Source organism: Chionomys nivalis, chromosome 15, assembly GCF_950005125.1.
Source record: "Chionomys nivalis chromosome 15, mChiNiv1.1, whole genome shotgun sequence".
Lineage (NCBI taxonomy): Eukaryota > Metazoa > Chordata > Mammalia > Rodentia > Cricetidae > Chionomys > Chionomys nivalis.
The window spans coordinates 48,731,100-48,753,703 of record NC_080100.1 but is presented as its reverse complement, the minus strand read 5'-3'; the positions used below and the strand labels follow the sequence as shown (position 1 = coordinate 48,753,703).

General features: G+C 43.5%; 1 protein-coding gene across 1 annotated transcript; it reads right to left on the bottom strand.

Annotated features, from left to right (window-relative positions):
• Positions 1 to 1,951: 1,951 nt before the first annotated feature.
• On the bottom strand, positions 1,952 to 22,285 carry Hmgcr (3-hydroxy-3-methylglutaryl-CoA reductase). Its single transcript, XM_057789770.1, has 20 exons — positions 22,228 to 22,285; positions 18,040 to 18,227; positions 17,501 to 17,612; positions 17,198 to 17,285; positions 16,148 to 16,232; positions 14,796 to 14,901; positions 13,439 to 13,545; positions 13,212 to 13,328; positions 12,337 to 12,497; positions 11,990 to 12,237; positions 11,732 to 11,907; positions 9,511 to 9,705; positions 8,861 to 9,019; positions 8,561 to 8,718; positions 7,467 to 7,572; positions 5,813 to 5,983; positions 5,255 to 5,395; positions 5,011 to 5,169; positions 4,062 to 4,216; positions 1,952 to 3,706 (listed from the first exon to the last, which is right to left on the bottom strand). Exons 2-20 carry the CDS (start codon positions 18,202 to 18,204, stop codon positions 3,652 to 3,654), a joined length of 2,664 nt encoding a protein of 887 aa, XP_057645753.1. The 5' UTR covers positions 18,205 to 18,227; positions 22,228 to 22,285; the 3' UTR covers positions 1,952 to 3,651.
• Between the last annotated feature and the right edge of the window lie 319 nt (positions 22,286 to 22,604).

Sequence of the window (22,604 nt, the reverse complement as noted above, 5' to 3'; positions counted from 1 at the left end):
TCAGCCAATGCATCAAACAGCAGCAATTCTCCCGGAGGCATTTTATGAGATTTTATTTATATTTATGACCTGAGTCCAAAGTGAACTAGATCTCTGTGAGCCTTGCCTTGGGGAGGAATGCTGGGAAATGAGGTACTTCCCTTCCATCAAACAGCACATGGGATTAATACTGTTTGCTTTCACGCCGACTGAGCCGGACTGTTCCCTCAATTGCCCCCCAACCCCTTTGTTAAGAGTGACCCCAGAGAAGTTCCATAACCAGCAGACTAGGTAGCTTCCTTTCTGGACCATTCCTGGTATTCACCAGGTTTCCTCCACGGAACATAAGACACTCCTTATGTCAGTTTCCCCCATTTTATCATCTTTGCCATCTGCTTATTTTATGGGCTTCCTGTTCCAGGTTCAACCCTAGGAAGTTACAAGAGGAGTCTACCTCGGGTGCTGCCAGACACAGGCGCAAGGAAGGACAGCAGAGCGGCGTGTACCACTCCTCAATAGTGGGCATGCGCATCCAACTGCTTTTGTCCTACACTCAGAATGTGGTCTTTTGAGGGCATGCAGGGAACAAGAGAAAGTGGCAGGAAGTCAATGTTTTCTGAAACAGTTGGTCCACGTGTGCTGGCTGCTTTTCTATCAAGTTGACGCAAGCTAGACTCATTTTGGAAGAGGTAACTTCAGTTGAGAAAATGCCCCCATCAGACGGGCCTATGGTGGGTTTTTTCCCCCCCTTTACTTTCTTTTCTGAGACAGTGTCTCTATGTAGCTATCCCTGAACATGCTAAGTAGACCAAGCTGGCCTTGAAATTATAAATCCACTTGTTCCCGCCAAATACTGAGGCTGAGGGCATGCACCACCAAGCCCAACTTAATGTAGTGCATTTTCTTAGAGATGGATGCAGGAGGGCCAAACCATTGTGGATGGTGCTGTAAGGAAAACAGGCTGAGAAAGACAGTAAGCAGCGTTCCTCCATGGCCTCTGCTTCAGTTCCTTAACTCCAAGCTCCTGCCTTGATTTCCTTGGACAGACTATAACCTGAGAGCTACAAGCCAGAATAAACCCTTTCCTCTTAGTGTTATCACAGCACTAGAGACCTTAATTAAGACGACATGTGAATACAGACAGTCAGTGTTGTTCAGAAGCCCAAGGGGAAGAGCGCACTAAATCCAAATGTCTAGTGGACATCTTCTAACCACTCCAGGGTCAGTTCTGTTTGCCTGCATTTAGTCTCTCCAGGAGTGTTTCCTAACTTTGTGCTTCAAAATGAACACAACTCTCTAATTTTACTGACTCTCCAAAATACCAGAAGCTTCATACTGAACATAGCTACTGCTGCAAGGCTGCCAGAGCCGACAAGGCCCTGGCTCTACCCCAATTCAGGGTGTAAAAGACCCACGGCAGGGCATTGCAGTCAACATCACGTACTCCAGGTGTGCCCAACATTTATTTCTTGTATCCAGCTTCCTAACACCATGGTGAAGACAAAGCTGCCAGTCTTGTACCATCTTCTCATAGCTTCCAGCACAGTTGTTACCCAGTCTCTCAGACATCACTGGCCATTTCAAATCTGTGCTTTCTTAATGGCTCATGCATGCCTCTGCACCTCTATCAATCAGAGAAGTGGAGTCAGTAACTGCACATGAATGGAAGTCAGTGCTGAAGACGACAATCCCTCTCCCTGGTTAGCTGAAACCCACACTTGAAAGGGCTGCTGTGTTTGGGCTATTTGATCTTTATTGCCCCTTCCTCTCAATGCTCCCCAGCTGATACCAAAGACAACTGTGGATCTGAAAACTACCAACCCTCTAAGTGTAAGGAAGATCAATGGAACACATATACTGGCCAGCATTAATGTTGCCAAGTTAAAGTGTAATGGAGAGAGATGACTGGTTGGCCCAGCAGAGGACAGGCTACCATTCTGTCAGACAGCTCATTTCTGGGCCTTGGGATTATGATTAGTCCTCAATTTCAAAAAATTGACTGCTTACACTTGTCAACGTTAACTTCCTTTCATAATTTACTCAACTGGAAAAAGTATTCTATAACAAAATGTATACAATTTAGTAATTGTACAAAACACGGATTTAGCAAGATGACATTGGTTACAGTCACCAGCATGAACACTCCGTACTGTTCACCGCCACTTCCATGACAAGCTCAGGTAAATAAAACGTTACTGGCTAAAAAGTCACAAGAGGAGCAATGTGAAACTTCACATACAACAGCGACGTCCGTCTTCCACAGTAATACTGACATACAATCACTAAGAGGCTCCCGTGATGCCGCTGCACGCTTGGAATGGCTTTCAGAGTCCACAAGATGTCATTTCCCAAGACTGAACTTGAAGCATTAGATAGAATACAAAATAAGGAGCTCTTTATTATTCTTTATACAAAACCGGTACATTTAAAAAAAAAAAAATTGAGATTCAACAACTCTGCTGACCCCCTGAGGAAGTTAAGAACTTTTCTGGGTCCATCAAAGGAGCCCATAAATTATTCAGTCACCAAGCTCCTGGCCACAGGAACAAGGCACACAGCTCCAGGGCCATTCATGTGGCTCAGTCATTGGCTCTGCAAGCTGACTTTCCCTTCATTAGGCCTGGCAAGCAAGCCAGAGTTTCCTGGACAATGCCACAGAGCACTGTCTTCTCTGGCCCAAGCTAGAGTATTTTATCAGTGTAAAGTTGAATTCTTTTATTTCTTAAAACACTTTCAATAGACTCCTAGCATAAGACACTTTATTACAACATATACAGATTTGATAGTTTACCAAAAAATCTAGAATTCAGCTAAATAAGTTAAAATGTCTCTAAAGAATGTTGACTTAGAGAAATGGTCGTTTTCTTTTAAAACCATGTTCCCATACTCTAAGAGGTCCAACTTGCTTGTACCCTTGTCTAAGTAACACCGAGAGCTCTGCTGTCTTTAGTGCAAAGCATGGCACTTTCCTAAAGCCTGACGCTAAGACATGCAGTAGCCCAGTTGGCAAAAATCTAGACAAGAGGCCTCTCTGAACAGAGACCTGCAGAAATAAACGCAGTGACTGTTTTCTTCATCGAGAACGATCAGCACTGCTGAGCACACTGTTCTGTAGTTTGAGAATAAAAGGAATTCTTCCCATGAAGAAGTAGGTCCCCTTCTGAAGAATATGTTGTTTACCCCCAAAATCAATAGACCAGCACCAAATGAATTATTAGTTTACAAAAAATAAACTTAGATTACAAAGTTCTATAACTCAGACTAAATAAATATAAAATCAGAAGTTCTGTCAGCTAATTTAAAACTCCAGGTTTGGCCCACTTGGAGAGGCCAGTCTCACACTGATCACCATCAACCCCAGCACTTCATCAAAACCTTTTCCAGCTTGTGGGGCTTTCAGAAACGAGCTGCAGATCACACCTGTGCTGCTCAGAGCACGACATCCACAGGAGATCTTTCCAGAAGACAGCATGGCAAGACACACTGTTTCCAGATCTGAGGAGTCTGTGCAAAGGACCTCAGATGTCTCTGAAAGAGCCAAAAACCAAGCAGGCATCTCACTGATCACGTCCATCTTCCACAAGACACTGCATTGAGATTTTTAATTCACAGATTTCATGTTAGTCCTTGAGAACCCAATGCCCGTGTTTTAGTTCCATACTGTCAGGCTGCTCAAGCTGCCTTCTTGGTGCATGTTCCTTGCAGATCTTGTAAATTTATCTTCGATCTAAGTCAGAAAAAGACAAAGTAGTGAGCAGAAAACGTCAGTAATGAAAACTTGGGGGTTGGTGGTGCATGTGGGGGACAGGGACGGGGCAGAAGACAACACTAGATGTCACCCCTTTGGCGCCACCCATCCTGAGACAAGGCCTGGAACTCACCCATGTGCAGTGAGCCCATAGGACCTGCCTCCCCCTGCCCACAGTTTGCACCCTAAGCTCATGCCATTATACCTGGTTGCACTGTTTGAGAAATTTGGATTCCAGGGCTTGGACTCAAATTGCCCAAACACTTTAGTGGTATTTCCCAGACCAGACTTTCAAACTTTAATTGCGAAAATTTCTTATGTCTAGAAGTCTTACCTGTTGTGAACCATGTGACTTCTGACAAGATGTCCTGCTGCCAATGCTGCCATCAAGGACAACTCCCCAGCCATTACAGTACCACACACAATTCGGGCAAGCTGCCGTGCATTTTCTCCAGGATTGTCTTTGCATGCTCCTTGAACACCTAGCATCTGTAATCAGAGACCAATAAAGATTACTACAAGGCATCAGACTAACTAGACTCCATCAGAAGTGGTAGCCAGGTCAGGCCAGACAGCTGGGATTGACATAGACTGGAACTAACAGCCACACAGCTGACTGGCACTATGCACTTACTTGCTTAATTAATCTCATGATGAGACACATGCACCCAAACCATGTATATGTATGGATGTGCATATGTGTGGCTATGGATGTGTATATGTGTAAGTATTTGTGCTATGTACATATACACACATGTATGTACATATAAACATACACACATATATTTAGAACCCTTATACATATTTGGACATACTAGGCTAGACTGGTAGAAAGCAAGGGCAGAAAAGATCAACTAGAATACAGAGTAGAGTGATATGGTGTCAGACAGACACGTATTATCCCTAGTGTGATGGTCAAACTTGGGTATCAACTTGAAGCATCTAGGAAGAGGAAACCTCAAGTGATAAGCAGCCTCCAGCAGTGGCCTGTGTGCATGCCCACAGGGTATTTTCTTGACTGCTAATTGATGAAGAACCCAGCCCACATACACAAAAAAAAAACTGTAGCTGAATGAGAGGCTAGGAACAAGCCAGGGAGCAGCACTCTGCCACGGTCTCTACTGTCTCCAGGTTCCTGCCTTAACTCCCTCTACCTAGATGTTTAAGTGGAAAGGAATCCTCTTTCCCAAGTTGGTTTTAGTCAGTAAGCCGCAGAAAATAAACCAGAACAACTGGGAGTCAAGCTAGGCCTGAGGCCACTATGTTGTGTGCCAGAGCCATACCTGCAGGCAGGCTTGCTGAGGTAGGAGGTTGGTCCCACCACCCACGGTTCCTATCTCTATAGACGGCATGGTGCAGCTGATATACAAGTCTTCATTCGTGGGACCACTTGCTTCCATTAAAGTAATACAGTTTGAACTGCCCACATTCTGTGCTGCATCCTGGAAGGGGAAAAGGGAAAATGCAGTATAGTTCTTTCACCGAGAACCACAGAGCAGAAGGCAAGGTGGGAACTGGCGAGCTCACCTGGCCACATGCAATGTAGATGGCAGTGACAATGTTGGCTGCATGGGCGTTGTAGCCTCCTATGCTCCCAGCCATGGCAGAACCCACGAGATTCTTGTTAATATTAACGTCAATCATAGCTTCCGTCGTCGTCTTTAATACCTAGACATAGTGTGCACATTTTACATACTCCTCCAGGAGAATCAAGCAAGACATAAATCTATTTCTCTGTACTTCTAGGAAGCAAGGGTGTAGATGTGGCCCTATTTAGCTGTCCCAGGAGTGCCACATGCAGATGGGCACGAAAAATAAAAACCATTTTAATGGAAAGAAAAACTCCACAAATGTAATCTCACTAAAGGTGCTAGTACTCTTTTAATATTTATTGTTTTTAAATTTTTCTTTCAGTCATGCTGGCCCAGAACCCCCTATGTAGCCCACACTGGCCTCAGACTTGCAGGGATCCTCTGCCTCTGTCTCCTTGGAGCTGGGATTAAAGCTGTGGGCCACCACAGCTGGCCTCAACCCAATTAATGACACTACCACATTAAAGTAGGACAACATTCATCCATCACTTACTTCTCTCACCACCTTGGCAGGAATGACAGCTTCACACACAACTGTCTTTCCTCTTCCTTCGATCCAATTTATGGCAGCAGGTTTCTTGTCGGTGCAATAGTTACCACTAACTGCCAGGATCTGCATCTCAGGAAAGAATTCCTGAAGCTTCAAAAGTGCTTTCTCCGTGCCCTAGGAAGAAGCAAATCCAAGTGTGTGATGGAGTCACCATTCTGACCACTCGACTATTGCGATGCAGTCATTCAGTACATCCAAGTTACCATGGAGCTAATGTCCAGACCGCTGTCTGATAAGCTAACGCTCCGCAGCCCTGCTAGCCCGACGCCTACTAGTGGCCACGACCCTGATGACTCTGCTCAGCTCAGGTAAGTGCAACTGTATTTTCTAACTGGCGATTCACTTAGAATAGTGTCTACATGAACATATCTCTTCCTCATGCACTACCCAATGAATGCTTAGGCCACTCTGCCCACTGCCTAGTGCAGCAAATGCTACTGTGACCACGAGTGTACTAATACCTCTTTGAGACTGTCCAACAGAACCACGAGACAGCAATTCTACTTGCAAGCTGTTGAGGAACCACCATACTATTTATTGAGAATTAAAAAAACAGACATTTATTATTTTCCTCTTTCTGAATAATCTTTATAAACAAAATCTGTTATCAACAAAATAAAGTGTACACTACACATGAATGAATGGATTATACAAATAAACCAGATATGTTATATATCTTAAAGTGTTTCTGAGTATGCTAATCATGGTTATAATCCCAGCAACTAGAGTCAGACACACGAAAACTGATCATGAGTTGCTGGTCACCCTGGCCCACATAATGTGCTCCAGGCCAGCCAAGGCTATATAGTGAGACCCTGCCACCAAAAAGTAAAATAAAATAAATAATAATAATAATAATGATAAAAAAGGAAAAGGAAAACAAAAAAAAGTCTCTAGAAAATGCCAGTTGCAAGATTTGAGAACAAAGCTCTTTGGAATGGCTGGGGCATGCTCAGAAGTGACCTGGAATCCCACACACTAACCTGCGCTGAGCTAAAAACCCTGGTCCCACCCGTCATTGGGGAGGTGAATTATTGGAAAAAATTCTCAGGTGCTAACAACAAATCCCTCCCAACACTTATGAGTACATTTACAACAGAGTGTCGAATCTAAAACAGTGCGTTTAGGCAGACAACCGGGCAGTTTAGGACCCCAGCTGCTCTTCCTGAGGACCTGGGTCCAAGTCCCAACACCCACTGGTGGCTCCCAACTGCATGAAACTCCAATTCCAGAGGGATCTGATGTTCTATTCCAGCCTCTGTGAACACCAGACACACAAGTGGGCTACAGACATAACTGCAGGCAAAACATTCATAGACATTTTTTTTAAAAAGGCAAATAGAAAGCACCATCAAACCAAGCTATAATCAAGCAATTTTAAGCTTTTAATAAACATGTGAAATAAATGAACTCTTTTATGTATGTTATATATGGACATGGTGCATCAACTACAAAAAAATACGGCTGGGTGTAGACCAGAGTAATCCCAGCACTCAGGAGAGCAGAGGCACAAGAATCACCATGAGATCAAGGCCACACAGTCAGCTCAGGATGTGTCCATCCTGAATCTTTCCGGATACAGTGGCTCCATGCTTACCTTGGAAATCATGTTCATCCCCATGGCATCCCCTGTCTTGGATTGGAAGCGGATATACAAGTTGCGTCCTGCCATAGTCACATGAAGTTTCTCTAGACGCGCAAATCTGCAAACACAAGGTTTTTATTCTAAGCCAAGGTGAGAAATTTCTTTTTCTTTTCCTTCTTATTTTTTGGTTTTTTAAGACAAGTTTCTCTGACTGTTCTGGAACTTGCTTGGTAGACCAGGCTTGCTTTGAACTCAGAACCGCCAATATCTGCCTCCTGAATGCTGGGATTAAAGGCATGTGTTACCACTGCCTGCCAGAAATTTTATTTTAAATCTACTTCAGTATGGAACAATTTTTCTTTCTTTTTAAAATATTATTTATTATGTATACAATATTCTGTCTACGTGCATTCCTGAAGAGGGCACCAGACCTCATTACAGATGGTTATTACCATGTGGTTGCTGGGAATTGAACTCAGAACCTTTGGAAGAGGAGGCAATGTTCTTAACCACTGAGCCACCTCTCCAGCCTCCGGAACAATTTTTCTTTAAAGAAACGAAGGCTAATCAGCTGAGTCTTGTTCTCTGTCACTGACTAAAAGGTGGACTAGCTTCTTAAAACTCTTAAGTCCAAATAAGAGCAAACACATTGGTCTGGACTCTGCAAGCGCTGGCATCTATGGCTATGTTTCTGTGTGGCTTTAATGGTCTTCGCTCACAGCAAACCTTTATACTAACACTCCCATTCTGCCTAGAAACTCCTTCTCTAGGGCAGAATAACAGTCTAATCAAATGTATTAGCTCCTATCTTTTAATTTACTACTGCTGCCTGTGAGTGGGAATAAGGAACTGAACTTGGGTTACCAGGTTCACACAGTAAGTGTTTTTTCTTGCTGAGCCATCTCACCAAGCTTTAAAAAACCAATTTATTCCTATGGGGGTAATTAATTCATCTGAATCAATACTCACCCTAAGCAAGAATAATCATTCCTAAAGGAATGGATACAGGACAGGGCTACGTTACCATAAGCAGGCAACATATCAACAGCTAGCTTTAGCTACCATTCTATTATATTGTATATAATTTCTATGCGAACCCCACACACCTGCTGGTGCTATCGAAGGCCTCCTTTACCACTGCGAACCCTTCAGGTGTCTCGAGCCAGGCCTTCACTTCTGCAGAGTCACAAGCACGAGGAAGACGCACCACTGGGCCTCGGGTCATCCCATCTGCAAGGACCCGACTGCTGGCACCTCCACCAAGCTAAGCAGAGGATTATGGGAACATATTAATCCAGGAAACACTTCAGCCTCTTTCAAAGTCCTTGACTGTCCCCAAACCTGTCTTGGTTTCCTTACCCTGCCCAGTTTGCCTTATACCTTAAAGTAAACAAATTCCAACTTACACCTATTGCTCTGCAGCCTCTGTTGGTGCTGGCCACAAGACAGCCTTCTGTTGTTGCCATTGGAACTTGGTACTCTTTCCCATCCAGGCAGAGAGGCCCTGCCACTCCGACAGGGATGGGCATATAGCCAATTACATTCTCACAGCAAGCTCCCATCACCTAAGAAAGACAGGTGGGCAGTACATGAAAAATTACATTATAATGGATAACAGCTCATCTCATCCCAATCACTAACAATTCTTCACTGAATCCTATAAAATATTCCAACAATATTTTTAATGTATTCTTTATGTCGTTATGGTGCTGGGAATCAAACCCAGGGTCCCACCAATGTTAGGCAGACATTCTATCACTAGGCCCAACCCCACCCCAAATTTCCTCTTTAAAAATATTTAAACTGGTTGGGCATGGTGGGCGTGCACCTTTTATCCCAGCGTGCAAAAGACAGAGACAGGCAGATCTCTGAGTTCGAGGCCAGCCTGGTCTACAGGGAGAAGTTCCAAAACAGCCAGGGATCCACAGAGACACTCTCTCGAAAAACAAAATCTTTATAAACTGTTGGACTCTCCCAGCAATGACAACAAAAACAAGAAATAATAGTGGAAGGTCAAGTTACAAAGCAAGCCCTCCTCAGTCAATCAATAACATACCAGGGAGTAATTATAATCTCTGTAAGGCAGGTACTGCAGAGAAGAAGGCTCTGGAAGCTTTGTGGATAGGAGCTGCCGGCGAATAGACACACCACGTTCATGAGTTTCCATCAGAGTTTCCAATTTGTAGGCCGGGATGTGCTTGGCATTGACCAGCTGGATGATCTCTGCATCACTAAGGAACTTTGCACCTTTCTGAAGAGATGGGAAATGGGAGGGAGATGACAGCAGAGTCAAGAACTGCAGCTCACAAGAAAAGAAGCTGAAAGCCCACAGGGCAGAGCTGCTCAGATGACAACACCGTAGGGATCGACCTTACTGCCCCACTCCCCTCAGAAGAGAGCAGCACCAGAACAGAACCTTGCCCTCAGTCCAGCTCCCCTGCGCAGATGTGGGTCTGCCCACACTGAGACCTTACATGCTCATGGACTGATCAATGAAAGCCAATCAATACATTATTTCTTACAATGACACAGGCAATATGTATATTATATGGTAATATATTTTGTGTACAAGCTGTGGCTCTTAAATAGCTGAGGATACCAACACTCAAGAGAGTTAAAGTACAAAAACTCAAAAGGCTTGGGTTTGTAAGGAGGGAGATGATCTGAACAGTGACTGTCAAGGAGAGTCAGGGTAATGGCTCGGTGGGTGAAGCGCTTGCTGTGTAGCCTGAGTTCAGATCCCAGCCCCACACAGAAGTCAGTCACAGTGGCTCCATCCGCAATCCCTGAGTTCAGATCCCAGCCCCCACACTGGCTCCATCTGCAATCCCAGCACCGAGCAGGAGGAAAACAGGCAAAGTTTTTGCTGGGGGTTTGCTGTATCCAGTTTAGCTAAAATGGCAAGCTCCATGTTCAGTGACAGCCCTGTCTCACACATTCAGATCAAGTCAGGAGGTTATTACACATCTTTAGCCAGCACTCAGAAGGCAGAGGAACTCTGTGAGTTCCAGGCCAGCCAGAAATATATAGTAAAACTTGTCTCAGAAACAAGACAGACAGACAGAATGATGGTGGAAAGAGATGAGAAAGGCACGCAGTGCCACTAATCTTTACTCGCCCCACCCACGTAATTAACAGCATCAAAACTGTAAGATTGTATAAAAACTAAACAACAAAACCCAAAAAAGGTTCAAATAAATAAGTAAAAATAAAATAAAATAAAGTAAAACCCACATGTATGATCCTGTTAACACAGCATGGCAATGAGGACTGCCTATCGACACACAATTTGGGTTTTCTCTAAGGTGCTGGGAGGCCTCACACACATGCTAAGCAAGAACTGTACTGAGCTACATTCCTAGCCCAGGCACTGGCACATGTAAAACAAACGCACCTAGAGGCTGATACACAAGTCACACAGTAACTTCTGAAGGGGAAACGCTCCATGGTCTCTCATACGTGGAAGGCACAACAGACTTATCCAAGAACAGAAACGATGGTTGCCAATAGCCAGGAAGAAAGGAATGGGATGCTTATCCAAATACTGGTTTCAAATCTCAGTTACACAGGATGATTAAGTTCTCAACAGACAGTAGATGATGATTAGCGTGACTGTGTTACTTTTTCAAAAAGAAGCTGTGCAATTTAAATACTTCTAATTTCCTTTGTCAATTATATCTTAATAAAGTAAGGGTACAATGGAACTATATTTTGTCAAACATGAAGAAAAGATTTTTGAGACAAAGTCTTACTATGTAGCACTGTGCAGACCCGGAAAACATATTCTTTATACAAAAAGAGTTAGTCAGACTAAAGGACGTATATAAACGTGGAGGCAGAAAATGGTCAAAGCTCCAGGAGGAAAAGCTAGCTGCCTGGTGAGATCAAAAAGCACAAAACAAACCTTTGCTCTGTGCAGCCCAGCCATGTTCCAACACAGATGAGGGTACAAAAGCTCCTCATCTCTATGAGAAACAGGGATGAAATACAGAGTTTTGATTCTGGAACCAGAAACTCTCAGGCCCTGTTCCAAACCTTACAGTTTCCCCAATAGTAAACATCCTGGGATATTTCTAAAGCCTCTTGAATCTGGGCTGTTCATCTGAAAGATAGAGAAAATCCCCCAAAGGCTGTAGGGGTTAATAGAATTTTTGATACGGCACATAACACAATGGGCTCCATCCAGTAGTACTGGGTTTTATGTCCTTTGATTAAAAGGGTAAGAACAAAAACCACCTCCCCCCCCTTAGAGAAAGCCAAGTGTGCACACCCCTCACCTCAGCACTCTCCAGTATCTGCAGGCATTCTTCAGTAGGCCGAGGCTCGCTGGGGAGGTCAATTTCAGGCTCCTGTGTCCCCAGGGCCACTGGAGGTCTGGCTACAGAGGCGCCAAGCACAAACGTAGCTCTGCCTGCACTCTCAGTTTCCGCCACTAATGGTTTTATAACCTCAACTGTGAGAGGCAAAGAGACATCTCAAAACCTTGTAATCACTTTCAAATGAACTAAATGGAAATGAAGAGATCAGGAAATTACCTTTTCTATCCTGGTTCGTTCCTGGCTCCTCCTCCACAGATGCAAGCTTCTGGTTCTTTCTCACAAGCAGAGGCTCACGTCTGCAACAGTTGTCTTGGGCTTTTTTGGGGGTCACCACAGGAGACGTGATAGGATTTTTTAATGAAAGCGTTGATTCTGTCTCCGCTTGTTCAAAGAAAATGTACTTGACAGCCAACAGGAGAGCTAAACTCAGGGTGATCACCTGTTCAATGTCCATGCTGATCATCCTGAATGAAAGCAAACACATTAACATGTCAGGTCAGAAACATAAACGTCAAAGCACAACCTGCTAGCGCACAGAATACTGTGGTTTTCCGTCAACTTACTTGGAGAGATAAAACTGCCAGAGAGAAACACTTGGCTCAATTCTCTTGGACACATCCTCATCCAGTCCCAAGGAGACCTTGGAATGCTCTGCTGTACTGTTCTGAGGCGAAGGGTCAGCTATCCAGCGACTGTGAGCATGAACAAGAACCAAGCCTAAAGACTGAAGGAAACACATCTTCAGGTGCGCAGCCTCTGCTTCTTCATCCCTCACAAGCCCAGAACCAACCACTATCTTCCTTGGCCTCACCTTATCATGATAAGAAAGCCCCCAGTTTGTTATGTGGCTAATAAAAGCAGTGTTCCCATCACTGCTCAATCATTCCCAAGAACAGGCGTTCAGGTGCTGAAGAGATGGCTCAGTGGTTAAGAGCACTGCCTGCTCTTCCAGAGCTCCTGAGTTCAATTACCAGCAACCACATGGTGGCTCACAACCATCTGCAGTAAGATCTGGTGCCCTCTTCTGGCATGCAAGCATACATGCAGGCAGAACACTGTATACATAATAAATCTTTTTTTCTTTTTTTTTTTTAATGACTTTCAAAAATCTATGTAGGAAAGCAAGAATAAGAAAGACCAAAAGGCCTGGAGGGGCATAGTGGCATTCACCCGAAATCCCTACACTCAGGAGGCTGAGGCAAGAGCATTTCAAGTTTAAAGCCAGCTAGTGAGATCTTGTCTCAAAACAACACAATAAAGTCCCAGAACTTCAAAGAAAAAAAAGAGTAAATTCAGAGTAAAGAGAGGACACTGAAATACCACTGAAAGGGCCAAATATTATGTAAACATGATAGGAAACTAAAAACAAAAGTCCTCAAATACCCAAAGCGTAAGAAACATTGAAACTATGGATACTGGAAAAGAAAAATGCCATTACCATAATCATCTTGACCCTTTGGGTTACAGGGTTTGGTTTATTCTCCTCTTCTTCCAAAACTCGGGCAAAGTGGCTGAGCTGCCAAATTGGCCGACCTTCGCGGCTTTCCCGAGAAAGCTACAAAGTAAGCCAGCATTGCATTAGGAGGTATCCAGTCAATTTAGGTGAGGTAACAGAATAGAAGCAATACTCTTCTAAACTAATGTCACCAGGAAAACCATTCTTACCTCTAGGACCAGGGACACACAAGCTGGGAAGAATGTCATGAACACGAAGTAGTTGGCAAGCACAGACATGCAGCCAAAGCAGCACATGATTTCAAGCTGGCGCACCCCTGCTCGGAGAAAATGAAATACACAGCTAGTGAAGTGTGGGTCTCTGACACGCCACTTATCTTAAAGGCTCTTCCCACAGGTAGACAAATTGGGCAAATCTTACTACATGAAGTCCTTTGTCATTTACTGGAAATTAGCAACTCAATGATGATGCTAAGGCTTCAGGCACAGCAGTTATGAAACTCTTAATCCCTCAAAGACACAGACCAGGACTTCTCCCGTGTTTCCAACATTACAACGCCACAAATAATGCTAGTGCTCGACGCATCTTGCCAACAAATGTGATTCCAATTCTTTTATAAAACTTAGAGAAACATTACATATTTAATAAAATAATGAATACAAGATAACCAAATCTTCCCCCAAAGGTATACACTTAGGGGCTGGAGTGGTAGAGACCTCAACAGCCAAGACTGACTCTTGCTCTTGCAGAGGACTTGAGTTCCGTTCCCAGCACCCACGTCAGATAGCTCACAGCCACCTCTAACTCCAGCTCCAGGGGACATGGATGGACACACACGCATGCACATATATGGTTTTTATGAAAAAGCAATAGAATGGAGCTTAATGATCAGGAAACTTCATGATAGCAAGATACATTTATTCTGGCAAATTTCTATGCCAGGCCACAGTTTTTATTGTACGTAATGGAGTTCTGTTTGGTATCAGTATTAATTCTCTAGTGTTCATTTAAGGATGAGGAAGCATGCTGAGGCTGGCGCCGAAATGCTCAGCTGTACAGCTTAGTGTCTAATTAAATCTTCCCAACCACCTGCTCAGATGAACCTAATTCCTATCTGGACTTCTGCGACGGCCAATGTGACAATTAAAATAAAGGAACCAAGTTATTAATTTAGCCTAGGCAATAGCAAGGGATTTCCAAAGCAGCCATGGGATACAGTCTTAGTTATAATTCAACCGCAGAATGCATAATACCACGAAGTGGAACACAGAAAGAAAAGACAGTGGAAGAGGAAAATATCAGTAACCTGCGGCTACATTTTTACCACACACAGAGAGAGAGAGAGGTCTATATACCCTCACACTAGTAACATTTACAGTAACCTGCGGCTACATTTTTACCACACACACACACATTCACACAGGTCCATATACCCTCATACTGTAGTATTTATAGCTCAAGTCATTTAAGTTAGAATTCAAGAAAAAAACAAAGTAAACCCAAGACCTTCTAGCTTCCCTTTAATGACCTACTTAAATGTAAGCATATTAGAAATTGTTTACAAACCTGACATGGTGCCAACTCCAATTACAAGACATTCCACAAGAGCATCAAGGGTGAATGTGGGGCCCAGAATTGCCATTCCACGAGCTATATTTTCCCTTACTTCATCCTAAAGCACAGACCAAACACATTGGTGGTTGGAAAGCACAACTTAATCCTTTACAAACGCTAGAGAGCATCCTGCATCCTACATTACACTTATTTTACTACTCAAAGAACAGATGTGATACGATAGCATACATTCAAGAGGCAAAATGGTGCAATAGTACAATTCACCACACCATCAACACAAACATCAATTAGGACCCCGCTTCCCTCCCCACTGAGTGACAGACTTCTAAGGAATATTCCTTTGAGGTGGTAAGTTAATCCGACCACTTAAATTCCACCTATTAATGTTTCATATTGTGGCTCCCATTGACAGAAGCTTACTTGAGAATTCTTTGAGGTCACATTAGTACAATAAAACCTAGACGATTTTCTTATCAAAATGTTTAAATGATCATAAGCCATTATCCAATACATAACTGAGCCAGAATTATGAGCTACTTCACAGCTTGGGGGAGGGGGTAGCTCAGTGACTGAGCACTCGCCAAGTTCAATGCCTGTCTCTGAAGGATAGTTATAAAATGTCCTTATCTAACTAGAACATGGTGGTGCATGCCTGCAATCTCAGAGCTCAGCTGACCAAGGCAGGAGATCACTGCAATTCAAGATGGTCTGAGATACACAGAGTCTGTCTCAAAAAGTACTGATACAAGGTTGTTAACATGATGAAGCTTAAGATGGAAGATGCTAATCTGAAGGGCTGAGAAACAAATGTGACTTACACTCTAGGCACCAGGTCTAGTTTAATGTGAAATGCCTACCCAAGGGCTCGTGTGTTTGAACACTTGGTCCCCAAGAAGTCGCACTTCTTGGGAAGAGCAAGGCTATGAAGCCTCATCGGAAAAAGTGAATCAGTGTGGGCTTTATGGTGTCACTGCCCGGCCCAACCTCCTATGCACACTCATCTCCTAGATGGAACCCAGTCCCACTAGCATGCCTTCTCCACCATGACCAACTATATTCCCTGGGGCCATAAACCGAAAGAAATTTTTCTTTCTTAAACTGCTCTAAGCCAGATATTTGGTCAGAGCAATGAGGAAAGTAACCAAAACACTCACTCTATTCCCTAAGTGATTGACAGGTAGTTTCTATATCCAGGCTGCTGCACTGTAATTCCAGGAGACTCTCAAAGGGAAAACGAGGAAGTGAGTGAGACACTCACAAACCAGTCTTAGAACTTCAGTCTAAAAGCTTGAGGCAACTGTTACATTTTGAACAATGATGACATCTCATTAAACAATACTCACCTGTGAGTTTGAACTCAGGGCAAACTTTGCTAGAGCACTTGCTCTGGAAAGGTCAATCAAAAGCAGGAAAAAGGGCAAAGCTTCACTGGGGAAAGCAAATCAAGACAAGTCCCGTTTAATACAGGGAAAATACGGTTTAGAACACTCTTTACAGTAACCCTTCCCACACCACACACTTAGCATGACTTTGCAGTGCCATACTTAATGCTAGGAGTCTTCGCAAGTCTTGAGGCTAACAGATGCTCAAAATACTTGCTGAACTTTATTTTGTTTTACTTTTTTGAGACAAAGGCTGACCTCTAACTTCCTATGTAGCTGAAACTGGCCTTGAAGCCCAGATCCTCTTGATTCCGGAAATCTCTCAAGGGCTAGCATTACAGGCACTGCCATTATGCCCAGCTCAAATAATACCACTTCACCATGTTAAGATGTAAATGAGCATGCAGACACCTGCAATGTTTTCAGCAAAGCGTTATTCTAGTATAAAAATTACTTGAATTAACATTGAGAAAAATGTACAAATTGATGATAACAGAACTAAAAATTTACCCCACCTCCCCCAAAGCAAGAGGCTTAAAAAAGTTTTCAAATAAGCAACCCACAGCCGCCATGATACCTCTGAAATGAATCGCTAGGAGGTAACAGTGAGCATGAACAAAAAAAAAACTGCCTATAAAGATATTATTCACAGTCATATTTATAAAGAAAATCAATTAATCCAACATTAGATTAACAAACTACAACAGTCATATAGAAGAATACTATATAGCCAGCACAAATAATAATATTAAGAACATGAAAAGATGCAGATGAACTACATTGGGCAAAAAAGACTTAAGACAGCACATATAGTATGACACTCAAAAAATGTCTAAAATAAATGAGACAGAATATTTATCAAATGCTAACAGTTAACTAGCTAACAGTGAGTCCATAAAAAATTTCCAATTTTCTAAACTTCTATATTTATACATCACCTTTCTAACACACAGGGAATAAAGGTTCTTGAAATACATTTTAGAGAACACACACCTGAGCTTTAATACTTACTTTAAGCCCGTCAGTTCCTTGTCTAAGAAGTGAATGACGACCGTACTAAAGACAAAGCTTGAGAAAATTGTGAACAGCCCAGCAATACCTGAAATGCAAAATTCAACATCAGAACTCTTTATCACACAGATGCTAACATTCAGTCTCATACAATATTCTGCGAAGAATATCACTTTCTCTAGATTACTGAGGCCTCAAATCTGAGAATATTTACTGAGAAGTCTCAAGGAACTACTAAATGTACCAGACACTCCGGTCAGCAAATCAAGCCTGACAGCATGCAAGGAAGAAAACCAGTCTTACCCAAAATATACTTGGAGCCGAGCTGCCGCAGGTTCTGGAACTGGAAGTAAATATAGAGGATGGCGATGCACCGCGTTATGGTGAGGATGATGATGTCGCTGCTCAGAACATCCTGCCGGCCAAGAGAGAAAGCTCTCAGCAAGTACAAAAAAACCACCACCTTTATTCTGGGTCACTGGCTTACATATTATCACAGGAATATAAATGCCAGCATAGGACAACCAAATCAAAACAGCCAACACAATAAAAAATGGAAAGTAATTTTTAAACAAAAAAATCTGTATGTAATTCTTCACAATTCATTTTTCCCTGATAGTCCTTACACAAAGTATATTTCTCAGAGGCAATTACACTCACTAGTATTAAAAAAACATTTTAAATGCAATCCACACCATGTGAACAGCTGAGAATCTAAGGTAAGCCCACCAACAAAGACTTCACTCAGGAAGAACTCTTTTTGCTTATATGCTCTCTAAAAAGGAGACATTCTTTAGAAACTGCAATGTAATTTACTTTAGTCAGAATCAAATCTCACTAACCTCTTCAAATTTTGGGCACTCATAATTCCAACCACAGATCTTGTTGTTGCCAGTAAACATGTTCATGGACATCATACAGATGGTAAGTGTCACCGTTCCCACAATAACTTCCCAGGGATGGGAGGCCACAAAGAGGCCATGCATGCGGAAGAGTCTTGACAACATTGTAGCCACACGGTCCTTGGATCCTAGAGGGAACACCACACATGGACACTTAGCATACAGCTCACCTTCAGCTAAACAAAAGGATGCCGTTAGGCCGGTGTGTAGCATCTTTCAGATAGGACTATTTCATTGTTCTGCATAATTCTGGGAAGTAATTGTAATATCTATTAAAACGACACTTGTTACTTCTTCAAACACTTAAATCATTTATTACCCACTAACAACAAACTTCTATGCAACTGTTTCTTTAAAAGTAAGTTTCAAGCATAACCCCTTATAATTATGTGAGCCAAAAGGAACAGAATAAAGGACAAAGCAAACATGAGAGAAACAACTACTCACATTTTCTAGTTAGTCAAAAAGAAAACCCATAAATACCCTCTTCACCATCCGCCTGCTTAAAGGTAACAGCAAAGAACCTGCTTGTTGATTTCTTGCCATAAGTCATGGTGATTTATACGTAAGATTCTGTTATTTCATTCTATAAAACCTAAGGCAGAACGCCACTGACATAGTATCTAATAATTTCCTATCACCCACAAAGGGGAAAGGTCCTCTGCTGGACAAAACACAAAAAACAAAACAAAACAAAAAAAAAAAAAACCTTAACTTCTTGTCTGACAAAAAGATTCTCAGTAGAATAAATAATAGAAGAAGATCCAAGCTAATGACTACCACTCTTCCCACATCTGCTGGCCAATTAATAATTCTGACATTCCTACTTGAAGAGTCACCTTGCAAAACCACTGCTGGCCAACAGAGATACTTGTATGCTTCAGTTCTTACAGAAAAACTAATGAAGAATATTACCCATAAAAATCAATCATGGTTAAGAAGTAAAAACTAGGGCCTTTGAGATGATACAGTGGGTGAATGTACTGGCATCTAAGCCTCACCAATCCTCACCTGCAGGGTGTACTCTGACCTTTGTCCTCATGCCATGGCACACACAAGTGCACACAAACACACAATGCAAAAGAGGAAAAGAAAACCAGCCACTGAGTCCCCTGGTGTCAGCAGGAATTCACACATACTCACTAAGAAAGTGACTTATCTACTGATAAAAGTAAAAACCAACAAATTTAGTAAAAGAAGGCCTTGTACCTGGTGGAGGGTTTAAGAAAGATAGAGGCCTGGCTTTTAAAAATGAAGCCAATTAGTAAATACCATCTCTAACGAAAACACTCCATTTTCCCCTCTACATTTCAATCATACCTGACATGCTAGTGTCTCAAGGGGGTCACAACACATTCATTCAATCATGGAATCAATCTTGTTGCTAAGAACAGTGTAATTAAAAATAGAAAATGACAAGAAAGTAGTTGCTGGCTAAGACAGGAAGCATGGTTACTATATAAATTCATGTATCGTGACATTATTCATGACAGTTTCACTGGAATGTGTGTTTCTTACTGTGGATCTTAATTTCGAAAAGACAGCAATTATTAGTAATGCATAAGGATGTAGTAGGCATTGTCTGAACTTATTCCTTTTTTTTCTGTCTTGCACAATGAACTTTACCATTTGCCTTTCCAGCATCTTGCACTGCTCAATACAGTAAGAAATAACAACTACAAAATACTTTTACTCAGGGCCTGGATTTAAAGTCTGAAAACTTTAAACCATGTCTACTGGCTTCTCTTATACGTTCTTTTTTTTAAAATCAGAAACTAAACACTGCAAACTGGTCTGAAAGATTGACTTCAAGGTTTCAGAAGGTAAATTAGTTTAAATCTAAGTCAAAATCACTTCCAATTCTCCACCCCTCACGACCAAAAGCTTGAACATTATTCATCACTATTAAAGTTGATTCTGCTCAATTAAAATCTGAATTGTTATCAGAAAGGGTCCCAATTGATTACAAATTAATCCCAAACCCACAGCTGTATTCCATCAGGTATATCATATTTTTCATCCAGCCGGTCCTGGAGCACTGTTAATCCTGCCACTTTCCCCTGCTAGGTGTAAATTCATATTTTTGATATTCAGGTAGAAAAAAAATTACACAAAATCCTGTGCACCAATCCAAACACAGAGAACCGCACCTACCTAGAGATACAAACTGAGCAATGTTACAAAGGTATGTCAAAAGTAACCATAATTATAAACCATCTCCTCTCACGAGCACCTCCCATTTCTGTGACTATGCAAAGCATTCACAGAGCAGGAATCACGCAGTTACAAGGGACACCAGTGGGGCTATGTGGCAGATTATAAAAGCCAAGCAAAGAGCATCTGTGCTGCATTGCAATAATAAAAGAACCTACCTAAAACAAAGTATATAAGAAACATATGCCTACTTAGCCAAATAAAGTATACAGCAAACACTTCTGACTCTTCAAAGGTTTGAAAATTTAAGTTTACTGAAATTCTTCCCCCTCCCCCCCTTTCTGAGACATGGCTTTCTCTGTGTAACAGCACTGGCTGTCCTGGAACTCACTCTGTAGACCAGGTTGACCTTAAAGGCAGACACCACCACCACCACACAGCTAAGTGTATTGGAACTCTTGAATTTTCATCCTGTCTCTGACTAGACCCACCCAGCACTGGCGATTACAGAAAGGAGGCTCTGATTCCTCCAGTCTATCCAGCCCTCTGCCTGTGGCACACACTCCAATCTTCGATTGTACAGCGTCTACACTGACCTCAAACTAATCAATACATGCCGGAGGGTAAGAACCCTAACCTCTACTGCAGTCACTTTAAATCCCACAGGATGTAACCTGCTTTCCTAAGCTCCCATCTCACAGGAGCGCCATCACCTCGCACCAGAACACAGGTTCTCTACCCAGCACCTCATTATACATGACCCCCCTTTTAAGCATCTCCTCTTCAGTTTGAAGTTCTCTGACCAAAGTATTAAGGGGAACCGTAAAGAAGTACTACTTTGTGAGTTAAAACATAGTCCAATTTCAGATACTAGCATTTCATATGGGTTTAACAGCGCAGATACTGATCCCAGAATATAGCTCGTGGTCTACAAATTAGACAAAAATGTACTAGCGTTGTGAGTGCGCGCCAAGTTCCCCCACAGGCTCACACTTCTCCTTGTCAGTCGTGACATACACACAAGTTTATGCAGTTTCTTTCTGCTCTTCACGTTACTAATTTCCATGTCTGCTTCCTGACAAATGTATCGGATTCTAGAAAGGCACAACAATGCCCACAAAATGCGGCCCAACCTCACGAAATATCCAAGTCTTGGCCCTAAGATAAATTCACAAGTAAACCAATAAACGTTTTCCCTACTTTGCCAGATGCTCTAACTGCACACTAAGACTTAGTAGTAAAGCCCAGAAACAAGCGTTTCTTGTGGCTTTACAGGACCTAGCCGGAAAAGGCACATCCTTAAGTAAGGTCATATTCCATGATTACTTAAGATGGAATACATTAGCCACTCCTACCTTAGAAGTCCATTGTTTAACTTGCGAACCTCGAAGGTCCGGTTTTCCTCACTCAAACCAAAAAATTCCAAAAGGGGCGCAAGGTAAGGGCGTCAGTATCAATGAGCCTCCGCCCCTTCGGAAAAAGATGAGACGTACGGGGCAGACCGACTGACTTTTTGAGGGCTAGCTTTGCCTGCACTCATCTCGCATCCTCCTGGCCCACTAGGAGGGGGCATAACCTGCCGTATCCTGGCTTTGGGTCAAACTGCAGCCAGCATTGGGCCCTTCTCCATCACTTTAGAGATCCTGCGGCAAGGCAACGTCTGGGCGTGAACACTCGTACCCAAGGGCTCCCGCTGTCCCCCTCTCCCGCGTCTGGCATTCGTTCTACCCGCATGACCGTGACCGCCCGGCCAGCACATCTCCCCCAGGACAGGACCCACGGACGCCCCGCTGCAGCACCGGCCCGCAGGCCTAGCTGTCCCACGGGTTCCCAGGCCGCCGCCCTGCCGCCGGGCCTCAAGGACGTCTCCTCGCGGTCCCCAGCCGCCTCGTGGGCCCTGGCGGAGCGCGAGCCGCGCCGGCCGCTAACCCCGCAGTCCCTGGCCGGCGGATCCCCCAGAGTAGGCCCACTCACCTCCGGATCTCAATGGAGGCCACCAAGCCGGCCCAGCCGCCGTCTCCAGCCAACGGAGCCTCGGGCGGAAGGAACTGCGCTTACGCACGCTCCGAGCCGCCAGGCGGCCGCCAATAAGCAAGGATCGTCCGATCGTCCAGCCAATCGCCGGGCAGCTGCTCGGCCTGACGGCCTACGTCACGAACGGTCGCCCTAACAACCGCCCACAGCTCGCACCCGGGCGGAGAACGGGCACCGCACCATCTCTCACCACGGCCGAGCCAACCAATAGCTGGTAGAGTCCCAGCATCGCGGCCTTCCTATTGGTCCCCGAGCCGTGGGGACGCCGGCGAGGACGCCGCCCGCGCGGGCGGTAGGGGATCCCGCGGGTGGAGTGC